This window comes from Manis javanica, chromosome 12 (assembly GCF_040802235.1).
Source record: "Manis javanica isolate MJ-LG chromosome 12, MJ_LKY, whole genome shotgun sequence".
NCBI classification, from domain to species: Eukaryota; Metazoa; Chordata; class Mammalia; order Pholidota; family Manidae; genus Manis; species Manis javanica.
The window spans coordinates 20,113,215-20,138,120 of NC_133167.1; the positions used below are offsets into that span (position 1 = coordinate 20,113,215).

Consider the following 24,906-nt stretch of genomic DNA (forward strand, 5'->3'; position numbering starts at 1 on the left):
CACTGCTACAGTCTGTCTGCTCATTGCAACATCTTTTTTGTGCTCGTGCATTCATGTTTGCTTTCTAAAATACTAAGCCAGCTATTAGATCCTCACCAGATAGGGTGCAGAGAGATTGAAAAAGGAATTAGCTTCTATGCATTGTCACATAATTAGAAGCCTGTCTGAGAATCGGGGCCATCCAAGAAGGCCCTCAGTATGGTTCATTTTAGAGTGGCAATTCCCAGCCTTAAGTGAATAATACAAATATTATGCAACTAATACATGTCACAGAAACCAACATTTTATCTATACACCTTACCTCACTCAAGGTTTGCCAGCTGTGTCTGACACCTTACTTAAGTGTTCTGATGTATATATTGAGAAATGTAAATATTCACTCACCTTTGTGAATTTGGTGGGTAGGATTTAAAATCATGAAGTGTTATGTAATAGAATGAGTGTGGGGTTTGAACATAAAGTTTAAAATCATTATTAGTTTTATTTCATTGTTTTTTAATTGGAAACAACCCAAAAGTAATTATCTTGTGGTAGGTTCTGTATGGGATTCAAAAGGGAAAGAATCTGCATAGGTGGATGTGGTCAGAAGACAAGAACTGTGTTCTTAGTTCTGCTGCTTAGTGGCTACATGACTTGAGGAACACATCACAATTTCCCTGGACACTTGGTTTCCCATTTGTAAAATGGACATGAGACCTACCATATCTATCTCAAAAGGTGGTGAGAACCAAATGTGCTAATGTATTGCAAGGGCTTTAAAAATGGTGAAACACTTGGCGAATAGATGATACAGGGATTTGGAACAATGTGTGTGTCATATCTTATTCAAAGTAATGGTGAAAGGAATCCAGGAGCAGGGAGTATGGGAGAGGAAGAAATTTATATACAGTAAGGTTCCTAAGTGATGAAAACTCAGTTAAAAATAAAAACATAGAGGCACTGAAAACTTACATCTGTTATTGCTGATAAACTGGATGCAAAGGTTGTGTATTTTCCTTACAACTCCATTTTACTAAAAAAAAAAAACATGAACCCTCAAGTGAATACATTTTTTCTTTGAGAAGTTTTATCTTTGTAAGTTTCTTCATCATCTGTAAAGTGGCTGATATATCAATTTTCTCCTTTAGAATTTTCCTCCATTTTAGTCCATTTCTGCTGGACCAGGCATTTTTCAAGGAGATGAAAAGCATGATAAAATGTTCTCTCTCGATGATACCTTGTATTATTCTTAGTTAGCCAAAATCCCTAAAAAGCCCCCGGTAATTTGCTTTTGCCTAGAGAAAGAATACGTGGGCTGTTTAGTTCATTTTGGGACCTCAAAGGATTCAGATCTCCAGGACCCTTTGAGAGAATGGGACTCAGAATGGATACATGTTGCAGGAAGTGAGATCAGGAAAAAAATCCAGAATTTGGAGCAATAAAAAAGGTCCACCTAATGTGTTAACCAACTAGAGCAACATAAGAGATCTTTAGAACATGGTGATGCCAAAAAGAGAAGGAAAGAATTCTAAGTGGAGAGCAAGAGGGCAAAGAAAGGTGTATGGTCACCCTTGAACAACGTGGGCTTGAAGCACCAGCCTTTGTGCAGCTGAAAATCCACATACAACTTTTGACTTCCCCAAAACTTTACTAATAGCCTACCGTTGACTGGAAGCTTTGTGAGTAACAGAAGCAGTCAATTAACACATATCCTTTATGTTATAGTGTTACATACTGCATTCATACAGTAGAGAAAAGGATTTTTTTCCAACTGTTACAAATCTCCACAAATTTTTCCAAGTTATTTATTGAAAAAAAATTTGCATGTAAGTGGACCCTTGCAGTTCAAACCTGTGGTGTTTACGGGCCCATTATATTTCTCTCATAGTAGTTTTGCCCAGGGCCAGCCTTATCTCCTCCTATTGGGAAGGAGACTTGAGGACACATGTGGAAAGGAATGTGTGTGGTAATGTTACTTAAGGGGGAAGAATGAGAAAATCAAAAGGTTGGAAAGTTAGGATTAATTATCCAGAAAGAGATGAAATGAAAAAATTGTAAATAGAGAAAATATAGACAAATTAGAAGACAGAGAATGTAAAAAGATGTATATACATTTACAAAGAGGACATAGTCTTTGTGTTGGGACTGGACTTTGTCACTCATCCAGCAGTTATTTAAAATGCAAGGATTTTTATTTTTATCTTTGGATTCTTTCTGAGTCCAAATATACTTTGTAAAAAAAAAACATATATAAATATATTTTATACAGAAAAAAGAAGTTAAGTTGTGTGACACTGCAAATGTATCAGGATTATCAAGTGTTAAAGAAAAATGCCAGCATCACTACATGACATCCTCTTCCACTTGTTTCCAAGAGATTCTGTCAAAGCAAAGTGGCAGGAACAAGAGTCTATAAAGGAAGAAGTTAGGAATCTATTAATGGAGAAACAAATGATATCCCAGAGAAAAACAACCAAAGTAAAACAAGTAAAGATATAGGAAAAATATTAGAGTGGGGATTACTGTGGAAATGTGTTATAAACGTGTATGCTAGAATAGAAAATGAGAAAAGAATTTCAAACAGCTATATAGTCTAAGAAATAGAATGATAATGGGATAAGCTCAGTGTTGGTTTGACTGCAAATTAGAGAATACAGGATCTCTACTTTTTGAGGTGGTCTCACTCAGAATTGTTCTTAAGAGTAAATGTTTCTCTTTTTTGGTAAAATCAAATATCTGAATTTGGAATATTTGGGATTGTCTAACTGCCTTAATTTTACAGGGCCCCTGAGATCTCAAGGGGCTTGTCCAAGGTCACACTGTGAACTTAAGGACTCAAAGTCAGATTTTCTCTAAAATGGATTTCTCTTTACAGTACCTCCTGCTGCTTCTCAATCGCTCCTGGCACGAATTTCCTTTCCCAACATTCTCTAATCTCTGCTCAGGGTTCAGTCGTCAGTGAAGAGATCATATTTGCTAAGGAGGCCTTAGATATTGCTGATTTTTAATATTAGTGGTAATATAAATTTTCAATTATATTGCAGAAAATGAATTAAAAAGGGGTGTAAAAAAATGTTAAGCACCAACAGGAGTGATAGGTAATGGAGAAAATCAATTAGATGTAGTCACTACCCTGCTGGGCTTGTAATTTAACTCTAAAAATAATGGAAAAATGAAGGTACATTTCACTGGAGATGGTTAACAATGAGGAGACTCACCTAGTGAGATGCTAGATAGTGACAGGAAACGGAGTCCTGGCAAAGACTGCAGGGTGAAAGAGTAGGTAGTGTGAGGTAGGAGTTTAATCTTTCAGTGGCCAGGTGGGCTCTAAATAGACATATCAAGGAGCCACCTCCAATCTCCATAGAAGTGGAATCTGATTCCAGATTTATGACCTGAAGAAGGAAAATTAACTTCAGCTGTTTATTTTCTGGTGTAACAGTGGCTGGGGGATCACACTTTAGCTCAGTTGATGATATAACTAGTTTTTCTATTATAGACATTCCCCCAACTCGATAAACTTCTAACCATTTGGATCAAATTTGATGCCTCTGCCCCAGCCTCCACCTTACTCATGTAATTCACCCTCACAGTGGCTAGAGAAAGAGGAAACCTTATCTTCAGATTTTTGGAACAGGTGGGTCTATGCAAAAAATAATTTTTGATTAAGACCATTTCAGATTAAACTTCAATCCCAGATTTAATTCTAAATTAGATTACAGTGAACTAAGTAGTCAAATGTTGCAGGCCCTTTTACCTCTTCTCGATCTGTACCACTTATTTCCTTAAAACCTGTTAATTGTTCAAAACAATTTAGATATAACCGTTCATTATGGTGCCTGGCACATAGCAGAAACACGCACATTTTATTAGTTTAGTTGATCAATAAAAAGTAAATGAGATGACTTGCCATAAGAAGGAGGAGGGAGATGTCTAGGCTGGCATGTGCATACAGTGAGACAACGAATTTGACTGGATCTGTACTGTTGGAACTCAACCAGGAGTTGGGAGGGGTGCAAGTTGTAGCACCCCAAAATCTCATGACTATAGACTATCTATGGTTAAAAGAACATATGGGATGTGAACAGATCCCAGAAATGGGCTGCTTTAATTTGTCTGATGGTTCAAGTACAGTTGGAAAATATCCATCATATCATAGATAAATTTTCACAAATGCCTAGGGTGCCTAAATGGTTTTCTTGGCTTCACTGGAGATGGCTGGTAATTATAGATTTGCTTTGTTTATGTCACCGTATTCCTATTATGTTAATATGTGTGTGCAAATTAGTTAGTAGTTTAAAACCTATACATACTTAAGGTACTATACAAGAAGATATGTCAAAGAAATAATCAATCCTCCCAAGTTTCCTTCATATACTACATCTATAGCTTTTCTTCTTCCTTCCTAATTACAAACCTTAAATAGAATTCGTGCCTCATATCGAATTTACCGAGTATCATAATTCCTCCAGGTGGTAAAGATACCTCGAGACAAGTGCTGGGCATAGAAGCCACAGGGCATAAATCTGCAAAGAAGTAAAAAGCTAACCTTTGCAAACAATATGGCTTCTCTCTCACTTACCAACTTTACATTTCCCTGTATGGCCCCGGAAGATGACTGGTTAGCCAGAGACGGGTAAGATTCCTCAAGGGAGGAACAACCTAAGACAGGCACAGTCGCAGGGGGGCCATCAGGTGAGAATTTGGGGATCAACAGAGGTGAGGCTCAGAACCTCACCCCCCCTGCTTTGAGAGAAATCTTCTGCATCCGTGGATGTCTTGCTGCCCTTGTCTAGCCTGGATTAATACTTAGTCCATAGGCACACACCTGATCATCTGATCATCTACATTTGCCTTCTTACAGCACTAAACTATGTTTTCTACCTTTATCTTGCATCTACCTACCACTTCAGCATTTTATTAAAAATAAAAATAATAATAATAATAGGAGAAATGTGGGATCAACATATAAATCAAGTACAAAAATCAAATGAATATTCATATTTGACCTGATGGTTTATAGGTCATATTGCATGATCAAAACCGAAAGTTTCTGTGATGAATGCCCTTGTACTGTTCACCATGTAAGAATTTATTCACTCTGTAAGAATTCGTTCACCATGTAAGAACTTGTTCGTTATGCTTCAGAAGATTGGAGACTGACGAGAATTAGGCTTGAGATGGATTAATGATTGTACATTGAGCATTGACCCCCCTATACTGAATTTTATTGTTGTTAACAACCATTTGATCAATAAATATGAGAGATGCCCTCTCAAAAAAAAAAAAAAAAAAAAAAAAAAAAAGTAAATGAGATGAAGCTGTTTTAGAATGAAGTCGTAGAGAAATTAGCTTAAAATGTAATAAAAAGTGTTGTTTTCATATATATCACAGAAAATTTACCAATCTCCAAAATGTATTATTATAATCTGTAAGTATAGGTTTCAGAAAATTTCCTCTGTCCTAGTTTTTAGATGGGTCATTTATGTGGATGGCAATGTTAAATAGCAGAAAGCCCAGTCAACTGAGGACTCTGTCCTACTTTTTTTTCTTATTTTGGGGGTAGAATTAAGATTGATCTGAAGATCTAAAGTACCATACTCTTACTTCAGAATGTGAACCTTGGAATCCTCCCGTTACTGTCTAGTAACAGTCATCTTTGGCTTGTGGGGCAATGCAAACAGGAAGGAGCAGAAGAGAAAGAGACAATGTACTTTTATATATGGAAGGTTGAGTAATTTTTATTTTCAAGTTTGTAATAAAAAGTTATGGTTCTAGGCAATAGGTCAAACTTTAAATGACTTTCAGTGTTCTCATAGCCTGAACGAATAGAAGTATACATTGTGATCAAAGAAAACTAGTCATCTAGTCTGTAGTGGTTTGGGTACATAGCTTAATGGTTAACTGTGCATCAGCTGAAGCCAGGCTTCCTGGGGTCAGGTAGCAGCTCTGCCATTTAGCGGCTTATGGAATGATGGCTTATTGTTCTCTTTTTAAGATTCGAATTTCCCATCTGCAAGAGGAAATGAGGTGATTGTATTAAGTGAGATAATGCATATTAAGTGTTTAACATAGCATCTTGCACATTCTAAGTAGTCAGTGAACATCAGCTAATATCATTTGGAGTACTGTATTGAAAATTCTGATACTAATTATAAGAAGACCACTTGACACAATAATTCATTCTGGGGAAGATATTTTGAAACCACATTTAACATGGAAATTCTTGAAGGAACTGGTATTGGTACCCAGGAAGAGAGAGAACTTGTCTCTCTTCAAATACTTGTAATATTCTCATGTGTAAGAGGCCAAAATAAGATAAATGATTGTTAATCATGGGAAGAAGATAAACCACCTTGATGTGAGGAGAAAAATCAGACAATATGAGTTTCAAATAATGAAGAACTCATGAAATAGTGAACTTCTAGTCACTAGAAGTATTCAAGTAGGGGCTGGATAACCATATGGCAGACATGTTTTCCCTAACTCTTGAATGTACCAGTCATTCTGGATTTATTTCTTTTCCTGGAATATTCCGTCTTCTTTACCATCTGTGGGTCTTCACCCATATGTTTTCCTCTCTTTGAAACATTCCCACTTCTTTCTCACACTCCATCCAATACATATATCCTTTTTTCTGCTTGGCCCTTTTTTATCTTTTAGTTTTTACACTCAGCTGCCCTTGCTTTATTTTCCTGCCACACTCTTTATTTCCTATGTCCTAGCATTATCTTACATTTGGTTACAATTTTTTTTAAATGTTTCCCTTCTTCAAAAGAGTAAAAAATTTAATTGCATAGTCTCATTGACTTTCATGAATGACCTGGAACACACTAGAAGCTCAGTAATTTTTTTATGTTATTAATGCATGTATAAACCTTATATAAATGATTATTGCAGTGTATGCTAAACCCCAAGTTTCCCTAAGGCTCTCCAAGACTATGATTCCATGAAGGGGAATGGAGAATCTTAATCTTAAACATTTTACTTTTAATTTATTTTCAGAGTTAGGCAAAGGAATCCCAAGGCAATTTGGAAATTTGGAAATTGTACTGATACTCAGTATCCTTCATTTAGATCACAACCAGTTTCAAACCATTGTAGTACAAGGGACATAAACTCAAATGTCTGTAGGCGCAAGACAGGTAATGTGATTGAAAAATTCGCCAAGCATATGACAGTAGGGAAGTGACATTTAAGGTGAAGACTAGACAGCATGAATGCCCAATATAAAGACATCCAAATAGCAGTTGTTTTCTCCAGTTTTTAAATATTCAGGAACACTTATTAACTTAAAGTTTACCTGTACCTTATTTTCTTATTACTTTTAGTGAAAATGATAAGAAAGTAACAAAAATGGAACCAGATGGACCGGCAGTAATTAAAATAAAAGATTCTGATGAAGTAAAGGATTCTGATGAAGTAAATGGGTTTGAAAAACCTAAAGCTGAAATGTGCTTTGCCCAGATTTTTCAGAAAATTAGATTTCAGAGGTTTTTCAAAGATTTGAAACAATAGCTCTTAGCAAATGCTGCGACAAATGTTACTAGGTAATTCAGTTCAGTTCATTGATGCTACAGATCAGTGTCAGTGAAAACTTTGGAGTAAATTTGGTTCACTCAAGGCATTTCTTGAGTTTTAAGCTTAGAATTCTGAGTGGACGACTTCAGTGATTTCAAGGTCACTGCTCTGTGTCCTCTCATCACCACTGATTCCCCAAACCTTACCATCTGCCTGCACAGGATAGAGTTCCTAGATCTTAAGCATGTTTGCTTTTAATCTCTTTTCTTAGCCCTTCCTCACTTCTCTTTTGCTGTCTTTTAAAATAGATTCTGAATTTAAAAACTAATTATGTTGAAAATCATTTCCAAATTTTAAATTTTGAAACAATTTCATATTTAAAGAAAAGTTGCAAGAACAGCACAAATGACTTTTTTTATAGAGCCTGTTGAGATTGGTGCCCCATTACCTTGAATACTTTAGTGTGCATATTTCATAAGCAAGACATGACATTCTCCTCTATGACCCCAAACCACCATGAAATCCTTAGACCCAGTGCAAGCTTCCCCAGTAGTCCAGGAGTCCCGGCTATGTCTTTAGAGCCAAAGGGTTCAGTTCAGAATCCCGTTCTGCATCTAGTTTACATTTCTATAGTCTCCCTTTGTCTGTAACAGTTTGTCAGTCATTCCTTGACTTTCATGACCCTGTCACCTTTTGAACATCCAAGACCAGTTGTTTTGTAGAATATCTGTTGTTTTCCTTATTTTGAGACATTCAACTTTGGCAGCAATACCACAGAAGAGATGCTGTGTTCTTTGTACTGTCACAGCAGGTGGCCCATAATGTGAATTTGTCCCCTTTTGTGGGGAAGTATTTGGAAACTGTACATATCCCGTTTCTCATTAAACTTTTAATTTATCTATTTTTTTTATATGTATTATTTATATCTATATAGACTCATGGATTCCTGGTTTATTCAGTTAGATATAAGCTTTCATTATCATAATGTCTTTTAATGTTGAAATTTGGCCAGTGGGTCAACTCTGATACTGAAATTTGGCTATGGGCTGGTACCTGTGTCCTACTGATGTGTCCCCATCATCCTCTGACATTTTCTGAGCAATATATCTATTAACTTTCTATTTATTGATCTACCTTTCTACTTATTTCTAACATTTATCTATCATCTATTTATCTACCTATCTTATCTCTCTTCCTGTGTCTGCACATAGTCTACATATATTCTGTAGCTGTGACCAGTCTGGGGAATAGCAACATCCCAATAGCAACAAGCACACCTAACTGTATTTCATGTCTATTTATACATTTTGTAATCCAAGAGTTTATACCCACATCTTTAATTCTAACCCAGCACTACAGAGTTCATTCTGGTTTCCTCCTTTTCCATTTTATGCTTCCCTTGATGGACAGTGAGGAAGCTGACTCCTCTAATGAGGGCTATCTTTATTTTTGGTCCAACTCTCTGTATGAAACCAGTCGCCTGCTCCTTGCCTTGCACAGACACTGGGGCTCTGACACCCCGTGTTTGGCTGTTGCACTGTGGGTGTTCCCCCTCACCTTGCTGGGCCCCACCTGAGGCCTTCTGGGCACTGGAATTCTCAGGAATGGTAGGGAAGAGAAAGAGAACAGAACAGGACATCCCAATAGCAAATAAACCTGGAGAAATAAAGGGAGGCAAATGCCACCGCCCACTAAGGAACTGTGAACTACTCAGTGCGCATGTGCCCTCAGATGTCAAGAATACCGTGGAGATGGAATGCAAGTGACATAGAGAGGCAAGTGTGAAGTAATTCAAATATTAGCAAAATTGTGAAACTCTTAAAAAAATGCTTTTCCAAAGTTTTCAACTAGCCTCCATATACATGTGAGATCAATCTATTAGCCATCTCTCCAAATGAACAAACCAAAAAGTCACTCATCGGTTTAGTATTTGGATCCTTGACACTGCATTTGTTTCTAGGCTTGGTATAATAGAATGCTGTTGAGAGCAGTCCTGCTGCTATGAAAATTTAGATTTTGTTTATGTCTTGCTTTTGTGATTAACTTGTCAACTTTAACATTCACGAGATCACCGTGTGGAGGACTTTGTATTTGTTATCCTTCTAAAATGCAGTATGCAGAAATGTTCCCCAAACCTCTCTGACCTACAGTCCCAGGGGAAATTTTGTGATAACAGACTGTGGGCTTGCTGTATATGGTTTTTACCTGTAACATAGTCTAAATAGCCTTAAAGTACTCTGATATAGATTACATTTTGGTCTGAATTTAAATCATGTCCAAAATTAATTTCAGAATTTTCCAAGACACCCTCATGAAACCATCAAATTGGATCAACCAAAAGATGAGTTAAAGATATTCCATCACATATGCACCTCATTTGAATGTGAATGTACGTTTGTGTTGGTACAGTTGATCTCAGTTGCTCCCTGAATTCTCATGAGGTTTCTACAGAAAATGCATAGATGCTCCTGAAAGTAGCTATACAGGCACTAAATTCTGAGATGAATCCTTTTTTTTAAAGAATGACTATGGCCTCAAATGTAAGAACCAATAAATCAACAAACATTAAATTTTTTAACCCTAATTCTTTATAGTCTACATTTCAAATGAGTCACATAGAATTAAAATGGTACCTGGTATCCAGGATCTTTGAAGAATAGACTCTGATTTTCAAATATATCAGAGACTACGCTAGAAAAGTGACACATATATCTAAAGCACTCATATTTTTCTAATACACTTTCTGTAATGTTAGTTTTTTGTTGTTGTTGTTGTCCCTCAGAGCAGTAGGATAACTTTTTTTAAAAGTCTACCTTAAGTATCTTGATATTTAGAAACTTGTACCCTGCTCTGCTTCCCAGCTGGGCCTGTGACTAGATGCTAACCTTCTGCAATCCCAGACAATAAAAAAAGTCAGATCAGATCAAGGTTTCTTAGTGTCTTCTGTGCTCTGGAGGTCTTTGGCAACCTGGCAAAGCCTCTGGTCCTTCTAAGAATAATGTTTTAAAATCAATAAAATAAATAAGAACACAAATAAAACCAGTGACATCAAAATTCAGTTATTAAGGCATTAAAAAGCAAATGTATCATATGGTAATGTGGGTTTGTTATAGCCTTAAATAAGTAAATATGGTGAACTCATAGCTATCGTGATTTTAATGTCATAATGGTGCGAATGACACTTGGAAATATCTGTGACAACACATGTGATTTGAGAATATCTATGGTTTTTATTGGTAACAAAGTCACAAGCATTTCTAATAACTCTGTGGTCTGTGTCTGTATTCATCATTAGTAGAAATGGCAAAATTTCCGTCACAAGCTAGAGCAAATAAAAATGTAATCTTTTTTCCTATCCAAGTTTTTACATGCCCTGAATTCTGTCCAGTAGATAATCTCAAAGGAAATTTTCAGGTGAAAATATTCCAGGACTTTATAAACCATCCTTCTAGTTAGGGAGGTGGTGTACATTTAGACCCGGTAAATCAGCATCACCTACCTGGAGCTTGTTAAAAATGCAAATCTCTGGCCTACCCCAGGTCTGCTAAGCCCCATTCTATGTGTCTAGGAGATCCTTGCGTGACTGGGTATGCACCTCAATGCTTGAGAAGCACTGCTGTAGACTAGGCTGCTCTGCCGGTCTAGGTGAGCTACAATTGAACCAAGTACCTCAGGATTCCTTAGATCTGCAGTCAGCTGCTTCCATTTGTTAAAACTTGCCCTTAAAAAAAGGGAAGCAAAAAAAAAAAACTAAAACAAAATAAAACTTGCCCTAAAACCCAAAGTCTAACAAGTTGGTGACCAACCTACAAGAAAGGAGAGCAGTGCTGTTAAACATATGATGGAGATTTTCATAGAAAATTTAGGTTCGGAGTTTCTTAAGGACCAGTAATGAATGGGTCTAGGTTGTTTTGGACAATCAAAGAGCCCCAGGCAGAAACAAACTATCTCTGCAAAGCAGGGAAGGGATGGTAAGTGTAACTGAATAACCAGGCGGAAACAGTGCCACGTTATTAAGTCACCGTTTGTTCTGTATGGTTTGGTTTGAGCACTATAACTGTTGCATACCACAATTGATGTCTTTGTGAATACATGTTTTTCACTGCTCTGGAACTATTTCATAGGTATGTAAAATATTAAGCAGTTAATGTCTTATGAACTGAATCATATCTACTTGGGGAGAAAAGTCACTCCTGAAGGGTCTTGCTGTGAAATTCTCTAATGGAAATTTCAATGTACTATACATTTATTGAGCATCTCTTTTGTTACTAGTGGAAATTCAGGAATAGAAGCAAACACAAGATACTATTTATAGTGGTAAGGGGGGATTGCATAGGATTTTAAGTTCCTGTTTATTCCTTTACTCCTTGACTCAATTATTCATTCATTCATTTGTTAACAGTATTTATTGAACCATTATCCAATGTCACACACTAATCTTTATAGCTGATCTTAGAGTGGTAGGTAAAACAGGTCTAAGTTGAAATTATGTTGGGCTATGTGTGCTCTGTTTAGAGTTTTGAGGCCTTATCCAACAAGCAACTGGGAAATGAAAACATTTTGAAGGAGGAAAGTTACTAATCAGATTTGAATTTTGAGATCGTCATCCTTGGGCCCATCATAAAAGGTGACTGGAAAGGGAACTTCAGATGTCACTTTAAGGTTTTCAGCCTGGAAAAATCGTACTTGTATTCATCTTGAGGTCTCTTGTATTTTTAAAAATCTCTCATTCCTTTCTTATTAATATTTACAGGTAAATATCTAGCTTGTGTTGGGCTTTTATTGTATGATGTACTTTGTGTTAGGTTTTTGGGTTCAGCAATATAATTAACATTTTCTCCTGTCATTATTTTGCAGCTTTGGACACTTGTCTTGATTTTATGGCCAGTCATTATCTTCATAATTTTGGCTATTACGCGGACCAAATTTCCTCCAAAAGCAAAACCAACTTGTAAGTAAATGATATTCATCTGTTTCTCTCACTTGGGATGCTAGTTAGAATTCACTTTGATAGCACTTTTGTGTTTTATTCCAAAATTTATAGTTTTAAGTACTCTTTCTCCTTTTGGAAGTACTTGGATGCTTAGTATGTTTTTTATCCAGTTATTTGAGTTAATTAGAAAGGTGAACCTGTAATATTTATCTAGAAAAATACAAAGCATGTAAGAGCCAGGATGTATCCTAATCTTAGTAAAATTTTAATAAATCTCTAAATCTCACCATGGCTGTGCAACACAGACAAGCAGTAAGCTCAAGCTAGATCATCCTCTACTCTGGTATTTTAACAGAAACCGTAGATGGTATTTGATCAGCTGAGTGAATGAAATCCAGAATACTAGAAAAGCCTCTGATCTCTCTTCTGGTCTGGTATTTGAATGCTGTGAATCATCAACACACTTAGTTTAAGAGATTGTTTTCCATTTAGGGCTGTTTCAGTTACATTTAGTCCTTGCTAAGTTATAAAATGGACACAAGGCCCAACTCAGTTACTTTCTTTGGGATCCAGAGTGGAAATGCAGAAAAGACTCAGAAAAGTCCTCAAAACTGAGGACTTTTTTTAAAAAAGTCCCTAACAATTTGACCAGTGTTTTTGCTTTTGTTGTTAAACTCTGGAGCCAGTTTCCTTAGTAGAGGACTGAAAGTCAAGTCAGATGTTAAACATTTCACAAAGCAGCCATCTCCTAAAAGGCTTCTTATAAATCGAACTTCTATAAATCAAATTGTATTTCAAGTAAATTATGGTAATTTACTTTATAAAAGAATACAATGCAGTCACTTATAAAGAGAATAATGAACTAGTGACTTTTAAAAATAAGTACTGTGTTTTTCAGTCCCCCAGTCCTACAAAGTAAGAGGAGAGCCATAGTAGAACCTTCTTGAATCATACACAATAGGATGTCTTGAAAGAAAATATGAGTTCGATAATTAAACTCTTGGTGCTAGAATAAAAATTCTTTATATTTGAATAGCACCTGACCACTTCTAAAGGACTTTTGCACAAGTTATTCTGTAAAGCTGTTGCTGAGATTTTATTAGGTTGTCTATAAAAGCAGCATAATTTTGTTATCTTAATGCTGTGTGTATATTAGTTTTTATAGCAGATTAAGTCCATTTATACTGTTGGAATTTATGTATTCTTGTGTTTCTTAAGTAGCATGAACTTCAGAAATAATGCATTCAGCACATAAGGACAAGTACAGTTTGAACTATTCTGGTTTAAAATGTTAATTATCAATTTGCTAAGAAGGAGTTTATCAGCTCCTTTCAACAACTTATTTCCACCAATTTCTTATTTTTAAAGATTTTCAATTATTTAAAGTTTCTCTTATACATCTTCCCAGAGAGAAATATAAGATGTGTGAGTAATTTTAATTGGTGCATCCTGATAGGATTTAGAGATTCGTGGTGAAAATTGAAAAGAGCTCTTATACTTCCACTAAATTAAGAAAAAAAACACTGAAAAAACCATGTGACAAGTGCCTCATAGATCTAATAATCTCAAAGGCTCTGCAAAGATACAATATCCAAAAGGGGATGACTAGCCATTTTTTTTATTATGGACTTATTATCATACTATAATAATGATTAACTATGAGGCAGTTATGTTTGTGGGTAGGAGAGAACAAGATTATAGGAACATTCAAACATTGAAAGTATTTTTGCTAATCCCTTAGACATTATAAGACTGTCTAAAAAAACTGTTGATTAGTTTTTACTAGAATTGGAAGGGACCCTCTCACTCTACAGGTGAGAACACTGGGACCCCAGGGAGATGGTAATTTGCCAAAATGAAATCATGTGGCACAGACGAGAAAGGTTTTGGAAACTATCTTTATCTATTCTTTGTCCATGAGATTTATATTGCATCTTACCCTCTTATACAAAGAGCCAAATACAAATTATGTCCAAGATTTCAACTCATCGTATAATCGTTAGAGTATAAAATGTAATTTTATAATTGGAGGTGCTATTCTATAGAGTTATTTAGAGAATCTAAAACTAATATAGACACAGTTACTCTATTTTCTCTCTGTGGTAGAGAGGGAATAATGTTGAAATGACAGTTTGGATTTAGGTTTTTTTGTTTTGCTTTTTAAAAATTTGTTGTTCTTTGTTTTTCACATCAGGTTTACTGAAAGATTTAATAATAAAAACAAAACTAATGATGATAAATATTTCTTGGTCTCACACTATGTGCCAGGCCCTTAGTGAGGTAATACAGCTTAACAGTGTTCTTCATTTCACAAAGAGAACAATGCACAGAGAGATTAAGTAACTTGACCAAGATTGCACAGTAAGTGGTGGTATCAGGATTTGAACCCAGGCAGCCTGGTTCTAGAATCTGGTTCTAAGCTCATAAACTTACATTTCTTACATTTAGTAGTCAGTACTAATTTCTCATGCTGTAAAAGTAGACTGAAAATTAGAAGTTAGGAATATAAATACCTCTTCTCTTCTCTATCATGAAATCAACAAATATAGGAAGAAGTGTATTCAGATGCATGAATTAGAGTCATCCTAAATATTAGTGTATGCAAGGGAGATAGCCGTCTCCATCTAATTCTGCATGAATCACTGTAGTTGTAGGATCACAGAGATCAGGTCCCGCTTAACAGAGTTAAAATTCTTTCTGGACTACAGTGATTTCTTCAGTGCCAGTTGAGCAATAGAGAAATGGAGATGAAACTCCAGACTACACCCCAGCTGAAACTCAGCTATGACAAGAACAGGAGTTGTCATTCCTGTGGGCACATCCTGCTCCCAGAATAGCTGGGCAGATGTGTAGTTTGATAAGCCACTCAAAACAAATATAATTAGTGACTCAAAAGGACTCCCTGCATGGTCTTTTTGACCGATGGGCATTTGCAGAAGCTTGGCGTTTCAGTGAGTAAGGTAGCTGCTGCTGCAGTTTTTGCCACAGAGACCACCAGTCCTGAGCAAAATGCTTGCTTTCAGCATTGTCAGCCTTCACTCACTCCACAGACAGCTTAAGTAACTTGCCTCTGCAGATAATAAGGCCCTGGAAGGAAAGCTTCCAAAGGCCAGCAGGCAGGCCTGGATGCTTCTCATTCTCATGGAGAAGAAATGGGCTCAAGTGCCAAGTTTGAAATAGTTCCAACCTCTTGTAATCTCTACACGTGGTTGAGATTAGAAGTGGCTTGTCAAGAGGCAAACTTTAAAGCAAAGATACAATGCTTAGGAGCAAAGGCAAACAAAACAACGGCCCCCCAACACCCAAATGCGTTTAGACTAAGCCGAGCTACAGTGTACAGGGAGTTACTTTGTCTCCCTTTAACACATACATAGCTGCAACAGTTCAGGCAACTAGTTTTCAAGAACAGCAAAACCCCGCCATAACGAGATAAGTGGACTCCAAAAACAATTGTTGCCAAACAGGGAGTTGTATTTTTATGAAGATAGTGAAAAACAATATTTCTGAGTGGTCAAAAATATTACTAAATATCCAATGGAAATTATATTATATACAAGTATGCCCATACACTGAATTAAGTCCCTACCATTTCAAGGCTGTCACCTTTTAACACCCATGTCTCCTCAGAAGATACGAAATTCAGTCCACCCCACATCTGAAAACAGGCTTGTACAAGATAGGAGCCAACTGCAAATTGAATTATGTCCGAATTTTCATTTTCACAGGGTTATACTGAATGCTACCCATCTAATAACTCTGGTAAATGCAAAATAGTCTTTTGACCTCCAAAGCATACCTTTTGTCTTCATGGATGCAATAAATATAATAATAGGGGTGAACATTTATTGACCACTTAGTCATGCCTCTGACACTGTACTTTGCATGTATTTCCTTACTTAATGCTCAGATCATCTCCTCGGACTGTGTAACACCATTACCACTATTTTAAAGATAGAAAAGCTGAGGCACAGAAATGTGAAGTAATTTACCAATATTCACAGGTTACTATCTGCCGGAGCCTGGATTTTAACCACAGTTTTTACCCACATATACTGTGGTTTCATCCAGGTCATGAGTGCCAGCGGTGGCAACCCTAAGCCTGGCCCCTTTCAGTTCACGGCATCTCCTTTTCCTTCTTCATACCTCCTGTTAGCACTATCACAGATCAAATGTGGTTGTGAAAGTGAACTCAGTTGGATTTTCTACTTGTCAGCAACTCTAGGAAAAAAAGATGCGGGAAGGAAAATTTATATTATTGATTAATTGGTGGTTTGTGGGATCCATGAGTGTTGTCGTACCTACGGTACCTGGATTGTTGAAACTATTGGGTAGTTTTATGTTGAAAGTGTCTATGAGGTCTCTTGCTGGTGAGGGTTGTGAAAGTCAGATTAGCGAGGTGTTTTCTGGCCCTGCTCTTGCTGCTGACTTTTTGTGTGGTGTGTTTTCACGGAAGTGAAGGCAGGTGCGTATGGACAGGCTCCCAGGGCACCACGCTCTCTGGCACACACATAGTAGTAGTTGGAGGGCCCATGGTAAATAATTTCCTTTTCTATTTTGATTGGCTTAAAATTAATGCAGGTTTTGTTCTGAGAAGCTCAGAACCCTTCACCATTCACCTTCTGCCAGGGATTTTCCCATCCAATTTCTCCATTCTCGTGTGTGCAGCAAGCCTAGGCAGCCTGTCAGGGTAGAACCATCCAAGTCATCACTGACCCCTCCCTTTCCTCTGCCTCCTGTGACCACTAGCCTCCAAGTCAGAATCCACCGTGTGACATGCACCCCAGAGTTACCCCTTTCTTTCCATCCTTTTTGCCACCCCTTGGTTCGGAGATCTCATTGTTTTATGCCTGTATTTCTTCAATAGCTCTTCTGTTGTTTCTCTTTAAGTGGAGCCTCTAATTCCTCCCATATTTCATCATCAGATATTCCCCTGAAATACTGTTTGGGCCTGCGAAGTTTCAATTTTGCTTTGCCTGACTTTCAAGACCTTCATAATCAGGATTCGTCCAACTTTCTGTTCTGCGCATGAAGCCCTCACCTAAAGAGGCTGCGTCTGAATGTCTTCCACACGTACCAGGCTCATTCCCACCTGGATGCACAGGCTCTGTTTCCTCCTCATTGTCTGTTAATAAAAGACACGCTCACACCTAAGGCTTACTCTTTTATCCTCCCTGATCACTCAAAACTCCAATTATTTCTCCTTTATATCTCTCTTGTGGATATATTAGCTCATAGTGGTCTTTGGGTGCTTTATGTTTTAATCTTGACTCACTCATTGGACAGGTAGTACATTAATAGCAGAAATCACATCATAACATCACCTTCATATCAGATACAACATGATTCCTAACCCAGGGAACAAAATAGGCATGCAGTATATTGGTCAGAATTTGATATCTCTTGAAAGCTTGATGTGGGTGATTAGGTTACAAAATTCACCAGGGACGGATAGTAAAAAAACTCAATATGAGTCTGAAATGGGTAAAGAACAAGAGATTAGCTTCTTTTTAGTTTGGTTCTTACTTCCTTGATAAAGGTAAATTTGACTGTGCCATCACAGATGTCTATAAAGCTAAAACTGGGAAAACAGACATAAATCAAGCTCCCTTACTCCTCTCCAGGTAGATCGACCTGGGAATTTCCCTCATGCATACCTGAGAGTTCTTGTGGGTGTGTATAAAAGATTTTTGTATGGGAGAGATTTACAGTCTACTTCTTGCTTAACTTTCAGAAAATGTTGGAACAGGTTTTGAATTTCACAACCAAAGTCCCATCCTTTACTTCTTCCCTCAGCAAATCAATAGTTAACATTTTTTTTAAACATCACTGATCTTTTAGATGTCAACGTGAAGATAATTCTGCAAAACTCAGAGGAACTGACATTGCGATTAGATTGTGATTTTGCTACCTGTTATATTCTGCATAGAGTCTCAGGAAGCAAGCAGGGGCAGGGGGACCATGAACCTGACCCCACCACACATATACCTACAGATACTACAGCTCCTGCTCGTATTTGCTCATCTCCCCCAGCTCCTGACTTGAAATTCTGCCATTCTTTCCTGCAGTGCATAATGGCACACCCTAATGCCAGATAATGTGACAAAGGATTTCTCAACTAATGCCCTCGTAGGCTTAGCAGAGTTGTATCAGAGAACTGGAAATACCTTGAACAAAACTTAATTTAACAAGCAGAAAAATAAAGAGTAAAGAATAACTGTTGATTGCACTGTGGAGGACTTTTTGTGTTTTGTTTCTGTCCATTCTGCCATCCCTACTTTTGATGATTTGCCTTACAAGCTTCCCAGAGGTGACAGCCTCACTGAAATTGGCTCTGGGAGCCACATGCATTCTCTTTTCTATTCCTTTTTCTCTTTCCTTCACTTCATAAAGAGCTGAGGGGCTCCTGTTACTCTCAGACATGGACCTTCAATATCCAAGTGCATATGATAAGTAAACGTAAATAACTGATTCTTATAAAATTCTCAGAAGTATAGCAATGTCACTCACTGAGGCCCCCAATATCAGTCAATATTTCTAATATGCCCTTGAAGCTAGGAGCCAGATTTAACAAAGCAATTTCAGCCAATTCCCCTTCACTTATCAGACAGGGCAGAACCCAGACAGGCTCACAGGAGAGGGTCTGGCTTCATGCTTGGCTGACTGTGTGTTTTCCCAAGTGACTGTTTTATTAAATCTGCTTAAGCATCACCTAGTAAATCTGGCCTGTGAAACCTTAGTCATTTTATGCTACTCTCACTATTCAAGTTTTCTCATTCTCTTTGATTAGGTCACATTGTGTCCTTTACTTTGATAAATGAACCAGTGTATTTTTAGAGTGAAGTAGCCCTTACGGAAGAAATGCCACAGCATATAATATTTGCTGGTCTCAGGTCAGTTAGAATTTCACTGTGGATTAGAAATAGAATAACCTGTAATAATTTCACTGAAACTATTGAAAAACACTGAAAAAAATAAAATCCTTGTTTTGCTTATATATTTACATATAAAATTACTGTTATTGTGAGAGGCACTATTGAGGCTTAGAATACAGACTTCAAATTCAAACTGGATTTCAACACAAACCTTGGAAGTCTCTTGGATGCCCTGAGCCTCAGTTACTACAATTGTATATTGGGGCTAATAATAGCATCTACCTCGTAGAGTTGTTGGAGAATTAAGTGAGTTAATACTTATTAAATACTCAGATAAGTGCCTAGCACATAATAAGAGCCACATTAAGATAGTATATTGTTTTCTATATTTTATTACTTATTGTATTATGTTATGGTCTGTATCTATGGAGTATAAAGCAAAAATCATCAAGTATCGAGATAATTTAGTATCACATTTTTTGAAAGATTAGAAAAACGAGGCTCAGAAAATTTAAGACTTGATAAAACTTTCACATTTAATCTTGCTACTATCATATTTAAATGGTACCTGCTATGTCTGTGATGATCAAAACATCTATAAGCATTCAAGTCTATAGGAAAGTAATAAGTGTATCAAAAACTATACTAAATAAATATGCAATGTGATAAATCCCATAGTGGAGGTAGGCCCAAGAGCAGAAGGAGCAGAGCAGATAGAGTCCAGACAGTTTTACCTGTATGGTGAAGCAAAATCAATGCAAAATTTGAAGGGTTAGTAAAAGCTCAGTAATCAAGATCAATCATATTTCAATGCAACATTCTAAAATATCAAAATTAATTTTAAAATTCTATGATGAACAAAGTATCAACATTTTAAATAAAGTCGAGATCAGTATTACTGGTTTTTCTTTTGCCTTGGGCTCGAATGTGGCTCACACAGCACTGCCTGGGATATCAGAAAAGGCTTCACAAGGAAGCCCCATATCTTAGCATGAGTCTTGAAGAATGAATAGCAGTTTGACAACTCGTGTCTTTACCATCCTAAGAAAGAGTGACAACATGAGTGAAGAGATGGACATAACAGAGTTAGATGTGCCAGGAATATGGAGTCTGCTTTGTCTGAAAAAGGAGAATGTTGGTTGTGAATATTGGGAGATGAGGTTATTTGGTCAATACCAAAGTATTGGTCTTAATTAGAAGAGGATGAGAAGTCATTGGAACTTTTTAGTAAATGAATCTTTCTTGAACATATTTATATATTTTTCTGACTATAGAAATACTTGCTAAGTCATTAAAAGTTAAATAATGTGATACAGGTATGCGTATTGTAAAAAATGGAAGACCCTCAAAATTTTGCCTTTTAAAGTTAACCATTGTTAACATTTCAGTGTATATTTCTCAGGCTTTTTTTCTATGCACATACCAAACACACACATGTACACATAACCAAAATACAACCGTTGGGATCAGATAACCTTTAGGATGAGCTCCTACAGCAGCAGAAGATGTGGTTTACCAGGAGGTAGTGTCTGGATTGGGCATGTAGTTCTGGTTTTGACTCCTACTTCGGTTTTCTATTCCTTGATCCCTTGAATGCTATGGGCTAATGTATCTGTAGACTTCTCTATCACGGCTGGCTGTGTCCCCAGAATTTCTTTAACAGATCCTCCTTCAATCTTTCACTTTCTTTCCAGCCTTTTAGATCCAGATTTCTTTAAAGAGTAGAGAGTGACTATTACATACTATATGGAGGTTTTCAATGCACAACTAGTTATAGATCTCTAATTTCATACTGCCCAAATGAGAGTAACACAATTTAGGACTAATCTGGGAAGTGGAAATACAGTTAACTAAATAGAAAAGAGTATAGGAGTCACATGATATCACCAGTATTTTTCCTCCTTGTCTTTTCTATATGTTCATGGTTTACAACCAAATATATTCAACCATGCTACCTTGATCACAGTTATCTCAACAGGCCTGTTGGAAGATGTAAATTCCAGGGTCTTACTCTAGGCTTTCTGAATTGGCCTATGGTGGTGGTAGTGGAAGAGGTGGTGGGAATGAATAGGTGAGGAAGTGTTGATGGTGGTAAATGGCTCAGTGTTGAAGACCAACCTGCTAACAGAACTTCCCCAGGTGATTCATCTGCAATGGAAAGTTTGAGCAGTTACCTTTCCTTTCTTGTCAATTTATCTTTACTTATTTTAAATCAGTTGCATTTTTTACTAGCTTACTTCCTATTGAAGCAACCCAGAGAATTAATTGAATTCTTTGAATAATCTCAGGGAAGATTTGCTTTCCCCTCAGTTACTGTGCATCATTAAATGATTGCGAGCATCCCCTGCTTCATTTTAACACTGGATCTTTCACTGTAATCCTCGGGATGTCAGAAGTCTCCCTCCATTTTTCATGTCTTATGTTGAACATGACATTTTCAGGACAGTTGAGGAGCAGGCCTCTGCTTAGAGTACTGTCAGGTTGGTGATAAAGGAAGTGTTCATCATTTCCTAAACTTTTCTGCACAGGTGCTTCTCCAAGATGATTTCATGGTTAAGTTACATGGCTAAGGGAACCAGTTCCACTTAAACGCATGCTTCACACTCTAACATTGTGCTTCTAGTTTCATAACTATCAGGAGAATGAGAAAATCTCAGAAACCATTTCATTATTTTGAAATTGCTGTCCTATATGAAACTGGTGTAAAGGTGCTTCTGGATATTCAAATTCTCCAGGATATGCTTAGGGCTGTAAAGAATAGGTCAGCTCTCTGTCTTCAAGTTCCTCGTCATTGAATTGTGGGGTGGAGAAACACACAAAAAATGGCAGGCCATAATAGATTTTAAAAATACAAAGGTAAATATAACTAAAGTAAAAGTGTTAAATATAGCTCTTTGCACAGTGCTTTGCACGCAATAGGACCGCAGATATTTATGGACTGATTAACATGACATGTATTAGCGTGAGTACTTAGGAAAATAAGTATTACACAAGTGGCATTGGTACTGAAAACTATTGGAAGTTTAAAAAAGGGAACAGTCATTCTGAATTAGTATAATCAAGAATTACTCCAGGACTTAAATTAAGCTTGGAATGTTAAAAAAAAATGAATATCTGAATATGCAACAAGAAGAGATGTGCCCTTCAAGAGTGAGAAAGATGATCAAAAACTGTCTGAGGATAGCTGGACTGGTTTGACCAAAGTACAGTGTTCGCTCTTGAGAGCAGAGATCAAGTTGGGTGGGGTCCGGTATGTAGGGTTTTCCATACTAAACCTAGGAGTTTGGACTTTCTCTTGTAGTAATAGAAACATTGGAAGTAAGTGAGAATTATTTAATTTTTCTTCTTCAACATTCAAAGATATACTAAGGGGAGTATGAAAAGTTTTCCACCATAATGATTTATCTTCATAAAGATGTTTCCATCATAGGCTGTATAATCTATTGCTTTATACAAATTATGTCTTAAAAACATAGTGGTACCAACAGTAAATGTTTATTATCTTCCAGTTTCTATGGGTCAAAAATTTTGAAGTGGTTAACTGTGCAGTTTTGGCTTGGAGTATCTCATGAGATTGCAGTCAAGATTTTGGCTAGGGCTGCCCTCAAATGACAGCTTGACTAGGGCCTTTTCTCAAGGTGGACTGCTCACATGGCTGGAGAGCTGGTACCAATTGCTGGTGAGAAGCCTCAGCTTCTGTAGGCTGTTTCAGCATCCTCATGACACGGCAGCTGACTTCCCCAGACCAAGCAATCCAAGAGACAGTTAGGTGGAAGCTGTCCTTTCTATGACCTAGCCTTGGAAGCCTCGGAGCATCATTTCCACCACATTCTGTTCGTTAGACACAAGTCACAAAGCCAGACCCATATTCAAGGGCAAGGAAATTAGTCTGCACCTCTTGAAGAAAAAAGTGTCAGAATTCTGTGGACCTATTTTTTAAACTGCTGCATGGACTAACAAGAGCAAATGGTACAATAATAGTGTACACTAAACTGCTTGAAATATTCAGCCCCATTGTGGCAGAGTCCTTTTCTGCTTGGGGCCATACTACTTTCCTGGCATCATGCACAGTGCCTACCCAGGGAAACACCATGAAATACTTTTTGAACTATTGCTGTTTTATAGATGGAGATATTTATTATCAGAGACTTTAGTAACAGATCTCACTAAGTGTTTGAAGCCAAGATTTAATTTGGTCTTACCTCCTAAATCCTCTTTCTTCTCACTATGCTACCTGTCAAACAGAGCCAGCCACCCATCTCTATTAGAAGCACTTAACCTTGCTGTTGATGTAGCTAACAGAGCCACTTTCTGGACTATTGCCTGGCACTTGGTAGTCACCCAACAAGTATTTGTTGAACAACTGGACAAATTTGGTGCAACAATACATGAAGCCTAGAGACAGGAAGAAATCTGTTCAAATTTACTTACAAGTCAATGGAAAACTGTGGAATACAGGCCAGAATGCCTGCCTCTTGTGCAGGTTATTATTTTGTCATATTACTGAAAGGACACTGTGTTTCAAGTGTGTAAGTTAAGTACTAACAATATAGAAGATGTGGATCTCCAGGGGTTTAAGAAGCTTATGATGATGCTCACACACAGGGATTTTAGGGAGAATGAACTTTATATCATTGTGTCATTGTTTTGAATACAGTCTTTTTAAGAGTGAGAGTGGGATGGAGGAGGAGAAATGTGTAGTTTAACTGGAATTCTTCTCATATGAATACCATTATGCTTTGACATTTAAAACACAAAGGGAAACAAGTGAATTTGAGTACAGCATGGCATACCTAAGCTCTCATGCATCTGCCTATACAATTCTGACACTATTCTGGCAAAATTTTATACCAAAACTGAAGTTAATCTGCTTTGAAAACTTTACTTACCTTTACTGAATCCTGTTGGCTTTATTTAATTTTAAGATTGCATGCTAAGCAGAACTCTGAAAACCAGTAAAAAACAAAAACTCAGAACTTTGTTACATGGATTACATTCATTTCAGAGGCATATCAAGGGCTGAAATTTAAGGTCTTTATTTTGTTGACTTGTCTTTAGTTTTATGTGGAAATTTGGCATTAAATATATAATCTGGAGGGAAAACGATAGGGACCAGTGAATTTTATGGGCAGGTTCTGTGTTGGAGTTATTATGAATTCTGTGTTAACGTTAGGTAATGGAGCCAAACCTCCAGAACAATAAGCAATCAGTTTTTCTGCAATGTTAATGCAAAGAATATCAAAGTTCAGCTCAAATAAAACCTAAAGCAAATGAACAAGAGTGGGATTAGGTTAATCTCAAGCATTAGAAAGGTTGCTTAAGGTGTTAGAGCCATGATTCTGATGCCTACTATTGTTACAATGATTTGGAGCTGTTCTACCTGAATGCTCAGCTATGCATTAAACAAACACTCATTTATTATAGCACTGTGTGGAATCTAAAGGAGAATAGATAAAAAGATCAATAATCAAGTTGTGGGGACAAAAGTTACCTGACCTGACTATAAAACTCATAATCAATTATATAATCAACTTTGATAGCAGAAACAAAGAACCACAGATGTATTAAGATTTTTTTTTTAATGCAATCTCTGAAGGATAG

At 37.0% G+C, this 24,906-nt stretch overlaps 1 protein-coding gene across 1 annotated transcript in view; it reads left to right on the top strand.

Moving 5' to 3' along the window:
- The window catches only part of ABCA12 (ATP binding cassette subfamily A member 12), a 189,205-nt gene that overhangs the window by 38,675 nt on the left and 125,624 nt on the right, over window positions 1–24,906 (top strand). Inside the window, exon 3 of the mRNA XM_073218139.1 lies at window positions 12,358–12,451. Within this exon, the coding sequence (XP_073074240.1) occupies window positions 12,358–12,451 (94 nt within the window). The remainder of the gene's footprint in view (window positions 1–12,357; window positions 12,452–24,906) is intronic.